The 12923-nt window shown below is 42.2% G+C and overlaps 1 protein-coding gene and 1 long non-coding RNA gene across 2 annotated transcripts in view; both read left to right on the top strand.

Annotated features, from left to right (window-relative positions):
• LOC143769033 (uncharacterized) overlaps window positions 1-12923 on the top strand; it is an 898561-nt gene that overhangs the window by 623955 nt on the left and 261683 nt on the right. The gene's annotated exons all lie outside the window — the stretch shown is intronic.
• The window catches only part of ZC3H6 (zinc finger CCCH-type containing 6), a 122656-nt gene that overhangs the window by 64389 nt on the left and 45344 nt on the right, over window positions 1-12923 (top strand). The window contains exon 9 of the mRNA XM_077257552.1: window positions 12614-12681. Coding sequence (XP_077113667.1) covers window positions 12614-12681 — 68 coding nt within the window. The remainder of the gene's footprint in view (window positions 1-12613; window positions 12682-12923) is intronic.

Raw genomic sequence — 12923 nt, 5'->3', positions numbered from 1 at the left:
AAGTGAAAATAAAAATTAGTGGTCTACATCTTTAGGGTCCGCCTGATCTCTATGGTGTGCACACTCCTACGCGCGTTTCGGAAAGTTTCCTTCCTGACGAAGAAAACTTTCCGAAACGCACGTCGGGGTGAGCACACCATAGAGACCAGTTTAGGGACGCCCAGATCTGAGACAAGATCCAGACTGATCCTGAGACAGAATAGACCTGTTCCATTGTGACAGGATGGTCTGCTGAAGTGGCCTGGTGTGAAACTGGGAAAAGGGTATCTCCTCCGTAGCCTCTACCATCCTGCCTAGAACCACCGTGGCCGATTGAAAGGACGGAGATCATGAGGCCTGAAGAAAGCGACCCCACCCTCCATTGGAGAGCTAGTCTGTTTTCCTTGGGGAGAAAGACCCTCGCCTGAAGAGTGTTAAAAAGCATGCCCAGGAAAATCAGACACTGGGTCGGGACCAAGCAAGATTTTGACCTGTTGACAATCCAGCCAAGACAAGGTGTCGAGATTGATTTACAGGCTTTCCTGGTTAAAAGGGAAGGACAAAGCTTTTACGAGTATGTCATCCAGGTAGGAAATGACTACTAGGCCTCTAGTCCATGAGATCGCCATCACCGCTGTCATTATCTTTGTAAAGACCCAGGGTGCGGTTGCTAGACCGAAAGAGCGACAAACTGAATTGCTCCTTCCATACTGCAAACCAAAGGAATCTCTTATGGCCTGAGAAAATTGGGACATGGAAATAAGCGTCTTAGATATCCACTGGATATAGGAACTCTTACAACTCCATGGAAGCTATTAATAAAAGAAGGGACTCCATCCTGAAATATCGTATACGGATTCTCCTGTTCAGCAACTTGAGATCCAGGATGGGTCAAACAGACCCGTCCTCCTTTGGAACTACAAAAAGGTTTGAATAAAAACCTGTAACATGCTCCTGAGGTGGAACAGAAACGATGACACCTGTTTGGAGAAGAGAGGCATTGGCCGCAAAGAAACCCAGAATCAGGGAGGAGTCTCTTGGAGGACGGGATTTGAAGATACGATCTTGGGGGTGCAAAATGGATACTATTTTGTATCCTGAAGATACCACCTCTCTCACCCCGGTGTCCTAAACAGACGCAATCCACGCATCCCTGAAGGGCAGAAGATTGCCGTCAACCCTGGGAAATTCTCCGGGCAGCAGAGACGAGTCGTGGAGGAGAATCTGCTAGGCCTGTGTCACGATCCGATTTTGGATTTGTGGCAGATCTGGTTTACCTCAGTTTAAGACCTTTTTTCCTTTCCGGTCATCGGGGGTTAATGCCGTCACCCCCCCCCCCCCCCCCCGGTGGCCGCTGGAGTTATTGCATTGCTGCTGGGTCAGCTGATGTTTGTGTTGACCACTCCCTCCATCCCTTAAGAGGTCACCTGGTTCATCAGCTGACTGTCGGTGTTAGTTCATTCTAAAGCGACCAAGCTGGGAGAAGGAGCTTGCTGGGAACTGTTGTTCTGCTGTGTCCAGTGAATCTGGTGTTTCTTCCTGCTGTGCTGTGCCTTGCAGCATTAAGCTAAGTGTTGTTTTCCTTTACCTTGTCTGTATTTCCTTACCCCGTGTTGTATTAGTGCAGCGGTGGGACCAGTGCTCTCACCTGCCAGTTCCCTACATAGGGATTAGAGCAGGGCAAGTGAGGGACTAGGTATCCTGATCGGCGACGGGTTGAAAGAACCCGTATAGGGACGGTAGCAAGATCAGGGCACATCTGCAGGCCATTCCCCCAGTCCCTACCGACAGGGCCCACCGTTGTAATTGTGTCCCCGGTGTTCCCTTGTGTGTTGTGCTGTTCGTCACAGACCTACGGTTGGGTCGTTTTATACCGGGTCAGTCACTCCGTGACAGCCTGCTCCTGAAGGATCTGCCTTGTGCATTGTGAGGACTCCAGGAGGGAGTCAGTTTGAAAGAGGGCTTTCTCTTATCCTGACGTGCCTGTGGCCTCTCCTGGCGGCAAGAGTTAGAAGAAAGCTTTTCTCTCCGCTGGCCTCCATTATAATCAGGTCCAGTCTGGGTCCAAACAGTTGTGATCCCTGGAAGGGCCGACTGGTCAGAGATTTCTTGGAGGCAAATCTGCCTGCCAGGCCTTAAGCCATATGGTCTTGCGGATGGCTACAATATTACTGAATGCTTTAGCTGCACAGGGGTCGGTGTCCAGTGAGGCGGTCACCAAGTCCTTTTTCGCTTGTGAGATCTGGTCCACTAAATCATCTAACTCTGACACGGCTGCCCAGAAAAGGCACATCTATTTGATTCAGCAATTCTTCCTGGCTCTTCCCACTTGTACCTGTGGCAAGTGGGGTTAATATTTTTGGGGTTGATGTCACCTTTGTATTGTCTGGTGACATCAAGCCCACGGCTTAGTAATGGAGAAGCGTCTATAAGACACCTATCCATTACTAATCCTATAGTTGTTTTGTAAATAAAGAAACAGTTTTACTTTATTTAAAAATAACAAACACATTTATACTCACCTAACGGCTATTTCCATCGAAGCTCTCGATCTCCTGAAATAAAACAAAAATAAAAAAACAACAATATCCCTCACCTCTCCGCCATAATCTATGTCTGCAGTTAATTAGTTTTCAACCTTGATGGTGCCAAGATGCGACCGTCCAGGCTGAGATCCACTGGTGAATGAGCTGTTGGGAACGCAGCGTCAGTGATCGGAGGTGATGTCATAGAGTTTACCTCCGGTCACTGAGGCTCCGTTCCCAGCCGGGCTGAACTTCGATGAGATCCCTGCTAGCGCCACCATCATCACCACCAAAGATCACTCGTGGGGGGTTTCCACTGTTTAGGCACATTAGGAGCTCTCCAAATGCAACATGGCGTCTGATCTCAGTTCCAGCCAATTTTGCATTGAAAAAAAATCAAACGGCACTCCTTCCCTTCCGAGGTCTACTATGGGCCCAAACAGTGATTTACCCCCACATATGGGGTCCAATTTCTCCTGGTACCTTTGGGAAAATAAAAAATTGGGGCGAAAAGATAATTTTTGTGGAAAAAAATATTTTTTATTTTTACAGCTCTAGTGTTATAAACTTCTGTGAAGCATTTGGTGTTTCAAAGTGCTCATCACACATCTAGATAAGTTCCTTGGGGGGTCTAGTTTCCAAAATAGTGTATTTTGTGGGGGGTTTCCACTTTTTAGGCACATCAGGGGTTCTCCAAACACAACATGGCGTCCGATCTTAATTCCAGCCAATTTTGCGTTGAAAAAGTAAACCGGCGCTCCTTCCCTTCCAAGCTCTGTCATGCGCCCAAAAAGTGGTGTACCCCCACATATGGGGTATCAGCGTACTCAGGACAAATTGCACAATAACTTTTGGGGTCTAATTTCTCCTGTTACCCCTGGTGAAATAAAAAAATTGGGAGCGAAAAATTTGTGTCATTTTTTTTCACAAAAAATTAACTTCAGATACAATTTTTTTTATTTTTATAATTCTTACCACTGTCCCTTTATGAGGTAATAACTCTGGAACGCTTCCATGGATCCCGGTGATTCTATTTATAGCCGTCTTTTTGATCGAGTGTTATTCCACTTTTTGTTCAGCGGTATGATGATAAAACATTGTTTTTTGCCTTGTTTTTTTTTTATGGTGTTCACTAAAGGGGTTAACTAGTGAGACAGCTTCATAGGTCGAGTCGCTGTGGACGCGGTGATACCAAATATGTGTACTTTTATTGTTTTGGGGGTTTTTTCATTAAAAAATTTATTTAGTGATACAATCTTGATTTTTTTTATTTTAAAAAAATATTTTTACACTTGTTTAAAAAATTGTTTTTACTTTTTTCTAGCGTTTTTACTTTGTCTCACTATGGGACAATCATTTTTTGCGGGTTGATCGATTCTACAGTATGGGGATGTAGCAGCATCTCCATGCTATATAAACAGTCAGCTCTGTGCTGACAGACAAACTTGCTTATTATGCACTGGGCATGATCAGCAAGTTTCCTGGGTCTGGTTACCCGGATGTCATCATGATGAAATCATGTCACAAAGGCAACGATCGGAACCCCGCATCACACAGTGGGGTCTCCGACCCAAAGGAAGAGGGGCTGTCAGCTCTCTGCCGGCTTCCGGAATGCTGCAATCTCATTCGATTGCAGCATTTTGGGGGTTAAAGAAAAGACCCGGTGGCGATCACCCACACTCCAACGACCCCCCGTGTGCGCGGGCAATCGCTCAGATGTAAGAATCCATCCTTGATAAAATAGACCCAGGGAACATGGGCGGATTATTACGTCTGATGTCAAAAAGGGGTTAAACACATCCAATTGGGGAACTTATTATTGTTCCAAGATGTATTGATTAAAATGTACTTTTGTTTGTGGGAAAACCCATTTAAAAGTTCGACTTATCAAAATATGAAACTATTTAAGGCTGCTTTCACACATCAGGTTTTCACCATCAAGCTCAATCCTGCGAATTTTGAAAAAAACGGATCCGGCGAAAGCTGCCGTCAGATCCATTTTTTTCTCATAGACTTGTATTATCGCCGGATGGCCTCACGTTTCGTCCGTCTTTCGCCGGATCTGACAAAAAATGTTTGTCCGGCGTCTGGAAAAAACGTACAAAGTTATGTTTTTTTGTCTGCGGTGAAAAACCGTACAGTGCCGGATCCGACTTTTTGCTAGAATGGAAGCCTATGTGCGCTCTAAGGTGCCGGATCCGTTAAATGACGGATTCCGGCCCCGGATTCCGTTTTTTTTTTTTAACTGCGCATGCTCAGATTTTTTTAGAATCCAATTAGCTGGATAAGCTAGTCGGATCCATTGAAAAAACGGATCCATCGCATCAGTTTTTCACAATCTGCGACGGATCCGTTTTTTTCAACTTTAGCCGTGTTGTTCCTGATGGCAAAAACCTGATGTGTGAAAGCCACCTAACCCAAAAGAAAATTAAGATTCAAGAATTTCTAAGTTCTTGGTCGCTACATTAACCCCTTTCTACCATTGGACGTGCTATTCTGTCCATATGGGGTGGGCCCTACTTCCCAAGGACGGAATAGTATTTCCAGAGCGATCGGCCGCCTCCTGCACATTAACCTCCGGCACACTGTGGTAAAACATGATCGCAGTGTGTCGGCGGTATAGGGAAGCATCGCGCATGCAGGGGGGCTCCCTGCGTGCTTCCCTGAGACCCTCGGAGCAACGCGATGTGATCGCGTTGCTGCGAGGGTCTCTTACCTCCTCCTCCCTGCAGGCCCAGATCGAAAATGGCCACGGGGCTGCATCCGGGTCCTGCAGGGAGGTGGCTTTACAGCGCCTGCTCAGAGCAGGCGCCGGGAAGCCTCCCTGCTGTGCATGTCAGATGTCAGTGCACAGCAAAGTGTCAGATCGGTGATCTATCACTTTACTCTGATGTCCACCACCCCCCCCCCCCCCCGGGGGCAAAGTAAACAAAGTATAAAAAAAAAAAATTACATGTGTGAAAAAAAAAAAATCCTACATAAATAAAAAAAATATATATATTGTTCCAATAATTACATTCCTTTATCTAAATTAAAAAAAACAATAAAAGTGCACATAATTAGTATCGCCGTGTCCGTAATGACCCGACCTATAAAACTGTTCCACTAGTTAACCCCTTCAGTGAACACCGTTAAAAAAAGGCAAAAACCAACGCTTTATTATCATACCACCGAACAAAAAGTGGAATAACACGCGATCAAAAAGACAGATATAAATAACCATGGTATCGCTGAAAACGTCATCTTGTCCCGCAAAAACGAGCCGCCATACACCATCATCAGCGAAAAAATAAAAAAGTTATAGTCCTCAGAATAAAGCGATGCAAAAATAATTATTTTTTTCTATAAAATAGTTTTTATCGTATAAAAGCGGCAAAACATAAAAAAATAAGGTATCGCTGTAATCGTACTGACCCGAAGAATGAAACAGCTTTATCCATTTTACCAAACGTGGAAAGGTGTAAATGCCCCCCCCCCCAAAAGAAATTCTTGAATAGCTGTTTTTTGGTCATTCTGCCTCACAAAAATCGGAATAAAAAGCGATCAAAAAATGTCACGTGCCCAAAAATGTTACCAATAAAAACGTCAACTCGTCCCGCAAAAAATAAGACCTCACATGACTCTGTGGACCAAAATATGGAAAAATTATAGCTCTCAAAATGTGGTAACGCAAAAAATATTTTTTGCAATAAAAAGCGTCTTTTAGTGTGTGACGGCTACCAATCATAAAAATCCGCTAAAAAAATGCTATGAAAGTAAATCAAACCCCCCTTCATCACCCCCTTAGAGAAAAATAAAAAATTAAAAAAGTATTTATTTCCATTTTCCTGTTAGGGCTAGGGTTATGGCTACAGTTAGGGTTGGGGCTAAAGTTAGGGTTAGGGTTGGGGCTAAAGCTAGGGTTTAGATTACATTTACGGTTGGGAATAGGGTTGGGATTAGGGTTAGGGGTGTGTCAGGGTTAGGGGTGTGGTTAGGGTTACCGTTGAGATCAGGGTTAGGGGTGTGTTTGGATTAGAGTTTGTTATAATTGGGGGGTTTCAAAACACTTGGGGGTTCAAAGTTCTCACAACACATCTAGATAAGTTCCTTGGGGGGTCTAGTTTCCAATATGGGGTCACTTGTGGGAGGTTTCTACTGTTTAGGTACAGTAGGGGCTCTGCAAACGCAATGTGATGCCTGCAGACCATTCCATCTAAGTCTACATTCCAAATGGCGCTCCTTCCCTTCTGAGCTCTCCCATGCGCCCACACGGTGGTTCCCCCCTCATATGGGGTATCAGCGTACTCAGGACAAATTGGCCAACAACTTTTGGGGTCCAATGTCTCCTGTTACTCTTAGGAAAATACAAAACTGGGGGCTAAAAAATAATTTTTTTGGAAAAAAACATTTTTTTTATTTTTACGGCTCTACATTATAAAATTCTGTGAATCAATTAATGGGTCAAAGTGCTCACCACACATCTAGATAAATTAAAATGGTGTCACTCCTCTGGGATTCAGTGTTTAGGCACATTAGGGGCTCTCCAAACGCAACATGGTGTCCCATCTCAATTCCTGTCAATTTTGCATTGAAAAGTCAAACGGCGCTCCTTCCCTTCCGAGCTCTCCCTTGCGCCCAAACAGTGATTTACCCCCACATATGGGGTATCAGCGTACTCAGGACAAATTGTGCAAAAACTTTTGGGGTCCAATTTCTTCCCTTACCCTTGGGAAAATAAAAAATTGGTGGCGAAAAGCTCATTTTTGGGAAAAAATGATTTTTTATTTTTACGGCTCTGACTCATTAAGTGATTCCCAAAAGTTTACAACGCAAAGTGCTCACCACACATCTAGATAAGTTCCTTAGGGGGTCTAGTTTCCAAAATGGTGTCACTTGTGGGGGGTTGTTTACAGGGCTGTGGAGTCGGTAAGCCACAGTCCCGACTCCGACTCCTGGATTTTATCAGGCTCCGACTCCGGCTCCAACTCCGACTCCTTCATAAATGGCCAATTCGTAACAATAAATTTACTGTTGTAAAATATTAACATCGTACTTATTCAGTTTCTCACCATCATATAAGTAATCAGTCCACTTAGGGAAAATTTATTAGAATACAATTAGAATATAGCAAATAACTTTTATAAACTTTTCTAAACTCTTGTAAGTAAATATGCAATAAACACTGTTATGCAGTTAAGAAGAAATCTATAAATTTGTCCTCAGAAAAAGTATTGCCTCTGTCAGATCCTCCTTCATGGATGCCCTCAAATCTGATCTAATTATTTTGAGAGCAGAGAACAACCTCTCTACACTAACTTGGGTTGGTGGCAAAGCAGTAACCATTCGGGCAACATCTCTGACAATGTCAGGATACAGAGGAATCGCTTGTTGCACTGTTATTTTTGATGAACGGTCAAATTTCTCAATTTCTTTTAGTGCACATGAAAAATTCTGCTGAAATGTGCTGGCTGTGTTCTTTGATGGGGATGACTCTTCTTCTATGCGGGAACGCTTTGCACGGTCCTTGTGATCCAAATATTTTTCGAAATTAAATTCTTCATCAGTTGATGAGGGCGAAGATGTGGCAGGACGACCAAATTCTTCTTGTTCCTCCTGACTGTTCTGCAACCCTTTCATCCTTACTGCTATTTCAAACAGAGCTTCTTTTCCTTTAGTTAGCTGTTGATCATCTAGAAGAATCCGATGCATTGGGTCTACATAAACAGCTGCCAAAAGAATGTTATTTTGTAATAGTAGCTCCTCTCTCCGTTTCATTGATGTAGCAATGCCACTTGCAATTAACCCTCCTCTTTGGGACAGGCGAAACATCAGGTTCTTCCACTCCTTTAAGAAAATACCTGGAGTTAAGTCCTCTGTTTGTAATTTTTTAGTCACTGTAAATGGGTGCTCTAGCAATTTTTCCAGCTCAGTCACCTGATTCCACTGACTTTCATTTAGCGTCAGTTGAGGGTTAGCCATGTCTACAAGAAAGGTTTTCAGTTCAACCAAGCGCTGAATCATTAAGTAAGTACTGCCCCATCGTGTGGCTTGATCAATAATTGCCCCTTTTCCAGTACGTCTCTTCAAAATGGAGTCAACTTTAGGGGTTCTGGCAACAGTAGCCAATTTTCCCACCTTGCCAATCAGTGCAGCAGCATGTCCTTCTTGCAGACTGTCTCTTATAGCCAGCTGTAGCGTATGCACAACACAGCGCATGTGATGAATGAAAGAACATATTGACACAGTTTCAACAAGATCATCTAAACTATCATGTTGCTGTTCATCTGAAGCAACTTCAGTTTACTCCTCAGTTACAATACTGTGTTCCTCTATTTCAAACATTTCTGTGTCTGTGGACCCAGAATGTTCTTCTAGCTGCTGGTCACCATCATTACTCTCATTCATTAGCTTAATAGTACTTATCATATTTGAAGCATTGTCAGTTACGACAGAAAGAACTTGGAGAAACTCGCTGGTGTGATGAGCTTTGGTGTCTTTTACTGCCAATGTCTTGGTAACTATTTCATTTTTGTCACAAACAAATCGGACATTGATGGCAAAATAGTTCACTCTGTGACGTGTGCAGGCATCCATTTTAAGAAACAGAAAGCGTCCCTTGTGAGTTTTTTTAAGTTCTTCCTTTTGTTTAAAAGCTTCTTCGATTACTAATTTTCTAATACTCTATCTCTCCAGAGAAACACCAAGCTTGCAGGCCATTTCCCCATTCAGACACATAAAAGCTGGTCGTGAAAATAATGAAATAGGCACACTATCCTTTACAACAAGCTCTATGATCTGTTTTTTAAATGTATCTACTGTCATTGTCACAGTAACTTTGCCACTGACAAAATATCTTGCAACTGATGGCTGCAAAGTTCTCTGCTCCTTTGTTTGGCTGGAAGAGCTGGGCACTGGTTCATTGGTTTGGATGCAGTCTTTCTCATCCACTGCTTTCAGTACTTCTGGATGAAAGTGCTGTAAATGTCTCTTTAGATTAGAAGCTCTGGTAGGAGCATTTTTATCTTTGCCTGAATATGCACTGATCTTGGCTTCACAGCATTTGTTTTCGTCTGGATCATTTGTCATACACTGAGAGACATAATTTTTTCTATCTTGAGTGATGGTGAAATGTTCAAATACAGCTGATTTAGGCCATGTGCACACGTTCAGTATTTTTCGCGTTTTTTTCGAGTTTTTTCGCTATAAAAACGTGATAAAAACGCGAAAAAAACCGCTAACATATGCCTCCCTTTATTTTCAGTGTATTCCGCATTTTTTGTGCAAATCGCATCGCGGAAAAAAAAGCAACGTGTTCATTAAAATGCGGAATTGCAGGGGATTCCGCACACCTAGGAGTGCATTGATCTGCTTACTTCCCGCACGGGGCTGTGCACACCATGCGGGAAGTAAGCAGATTATGTGCGGTTGGTACCCAACTCTCCTCCACGGACTGGGCACCATATAATTGGTCAAAAAAAAAGAATTAAAATAAAAAAGTCATATATTCACCTTCGATGTCTTCCCGCCTCTCCGCTGCATGCTGCCGCTTCGGTTTCTATAGCTGGTGTGCGGTGAAGGACCTGCGATGACGTCCGCGGTCTTGTGATTGGTCGAGACCGGTCATGTGACCGCTCACGTGACCGCAACGTCATGGAAGGTCCTGAACCACACCGGCATCTATAGGAACGGACGCCTGCAGGTGAGTATAACCATTTTTTTTATTTTTTTTATTATTTTTAAACATTCTATCTTTCACTATAGATGCTGCATAGGCAGCATCTATAGTAAAAAGATGGTCACACTTGTCAAACGCTATGTTTGACAAGTGTGACCAACCTGTCAGTCAGTTTTAATCTGTAGCATCGCTTGGAAAACGTTAGCATTCTGCAAGCTAATTACGCTTGCAGAATGCTAAAAAAAGCGAAAAAAACGGAAAAAAAACGCAAAAAAAAAATGCGGATTTCTTGCAGAAAATTTCCGGTTTTCTTCAGGAAATTTCTGCAAGAAATCCGGACGTGTGCGCATACCCTTAATGTGACGCTTCTTTGACATTCTCAGGTTTTTAATTCTGCATTCACAATCCAAATGACAATTGTTTTTCCTAAAAACAATTGTACAAAATTATTGCCAGGTCGTACAACTGATATAGTGGTCAGTAATACTGTTATTCCTCATGTACTCACAGTTAACTGATGCAAAGTTTGTTGAAAGGATAATACTTCTTACAGTCTTCCTCTTCTGAGTAGCAGCTGTGAGATGCTTGGAAGACACACACCTAGTAAACATCTAGTCTAGAGGAGGAGCTTTACTACTAAGAATTTGCAACACATTTTCACTTTCAGTTTCATACATTGTAAGTAGGGGGGTTGGGGCAGCATGAGGTTAACCAAGTATAAGATTAGATAAGGGCAGTGGAGAACAGTGACACACAAGAAGTAAGAAATGTCTCTATCTCCAGCAGAACTGCTTATCACTGTTGTTCATAGTTTGATAGAACATATATGTTTGAGTAACATTTATAAAATTCATATGAAAGTTCAATTATGAAATATTAATACTTTTTTTTTTAAAGTCGGAGTCGGTACATTTCTACCGACTCCGACTCCAACCAAAACTAACTCCGACTCCACGACTCCGACTCCACAGCCCTGGTTGTTTAGGCACATCAGGGGCTCTCCAAACGCAACATGGCGTCCCATCTCAATTCCAGTCAATTTTGCATTGAAAAGTCAAATGGCGCTCCTTCGCTTCCGAGCTCTGCCATGCGCCCAAACAGTGGTTTACCCCCACATATGGGGTATCGGCGTACGCAGGACAAATTGTACAACAACTTTTGGGGTCTATTTTCTCCTATTACCCTTGGTAAAATAAAACAAATTGGAGCTGAAGTAAATTATTTGTGAAAAAAAGTTAAATGTTCATTTTTAATTTAAACATTCCAAAAATTCCTGTGAAACACCTGAAGAGTTAATAAACTTCTTGAATGTGGTTTTGAGCACCTTGAGGGGTGCAGTTTTTAGAATGGTGTCACACTTGGTTATTTTCTATCATATAGACCCCTAAAAATGACTTCAAATGAGATGTGGTCTCTAAAAAATATTGGTGTTGTAAAAATGAGAAATTGCTGGTCAACTTTTAACCCTTATAACTCCCTAACAAAAAAAAAAAATTGGGTTCCAAAATTGTGCTGATGTAAAGTAGACATGTGGGAAATGTTACTTATTAAGTAATTTATGTGACATATCTCTGTGATTTAATTGCATAAAAATTAAAAGTTGGAAAATTGCAAAATTTTTGCCAAATTTCCATTTTTTTCACAAATAAATGCAGGTAATATCAAAGAGATTTTACCACTATCATGAAGTACAATATGTCACTTGAAAACAATCCGTTGAAGCGTTCCAGAGTTATAACCTCATAAAGGGACTGTGGTCAGAATTGTAAAAATTGGCTCGGTCATTAACGTGCAAACCACCTAAAGGGGTTAAGGGACACAAGAAACCACAGAGAGGCAGCTGGTTCCTGCATCCTCCAATGAAGCTAGAGATAGTGATTTTGCAGTGCGTTCCAAAAATGCACTTTTCTTAGTCGCTTCTTTAGGAGACCCAGGAAATCACAGGTGTACGCTACTGCCAACAGGGGGCCTCTCTGTGGTTTCTTCTTTCCCCCCAGTGAGAGTTGCAATAAAGGGTTTTCAAGGTAAGTGCCAAAAATCCTCTTTTTCGGGTTGTCACATTTCTTTTAAAAGAAATGCAATAAAAGGCCATAAGTAGCCAAAAAAGGTTTTGCCGTCGTACTGGCAAGACACAAAATTGTGGGAGTGTTTTTTTTTTTAACCATTTCATGACACTTACTTTTTTTGTTTTTATTTTAGTACATTGAATGGTAAAATAAATGTCATGTAAAACTACAGCTCATCCCCCCCAAATAAACAAGCCCTCTTAGTGGAATGTGTATTAGAAAAATAAAATAGTGATGGTTCTTGGAAGAAGGAAAAAAAAAAAAAAAGGGCAAAAATAGTAAAACATACTGTCTAAAGACATTAATAGCACGTGGTGGTAATACATCTCAGAAAAAAGTGTGTCAGCCATTGCTTTATAGATGTTGTTCCCTCTGTTTTTCGGCAGGTGCTGAACACTGAAGAAGAAATGGAAGAGGAGATGGATGACGAGGTGGAAGAAGTCCCACAACATGGGTGAGTTTGTCTTTAATGCCTGCCACAATGTAATCAGTCTGGAGAAAACATAAACCATGAGGTGAATTCCCACATGGTAGAATCTTTGCTAAAATTTCTTTCTGTTAAAACAATACAAAATGATTCGTTAGATCCGACTGTGGTGCTGCCAGGTGAATTTGGAAGTTTTGGAGCTTTTTGTAACAAAATTTACATTAAGTTCTCATGACATTAAAAAATTATCCGCTGTGTGAACAGTCACC

The sequence above is a fragment of the Ranitomeya variabilis genome, chromosome 1 (assembly GCF_051348905.1).
Source record: "Ranitomeya variabilis isolate aRanVar5 chromosome 1, aRanVar5.hap1, whole genome shotgun sequence".
NCBI lineage: Eukaryota > Metazoa > Chordata > Amphibia > Anura > Dendrobatidae > Ranitomeya > Ranitomeya variabilis.
Note: the sequence above shows the minus strand (reverse complement) of the source record. Positions and strands in the feature narration are given on the sequence as shown.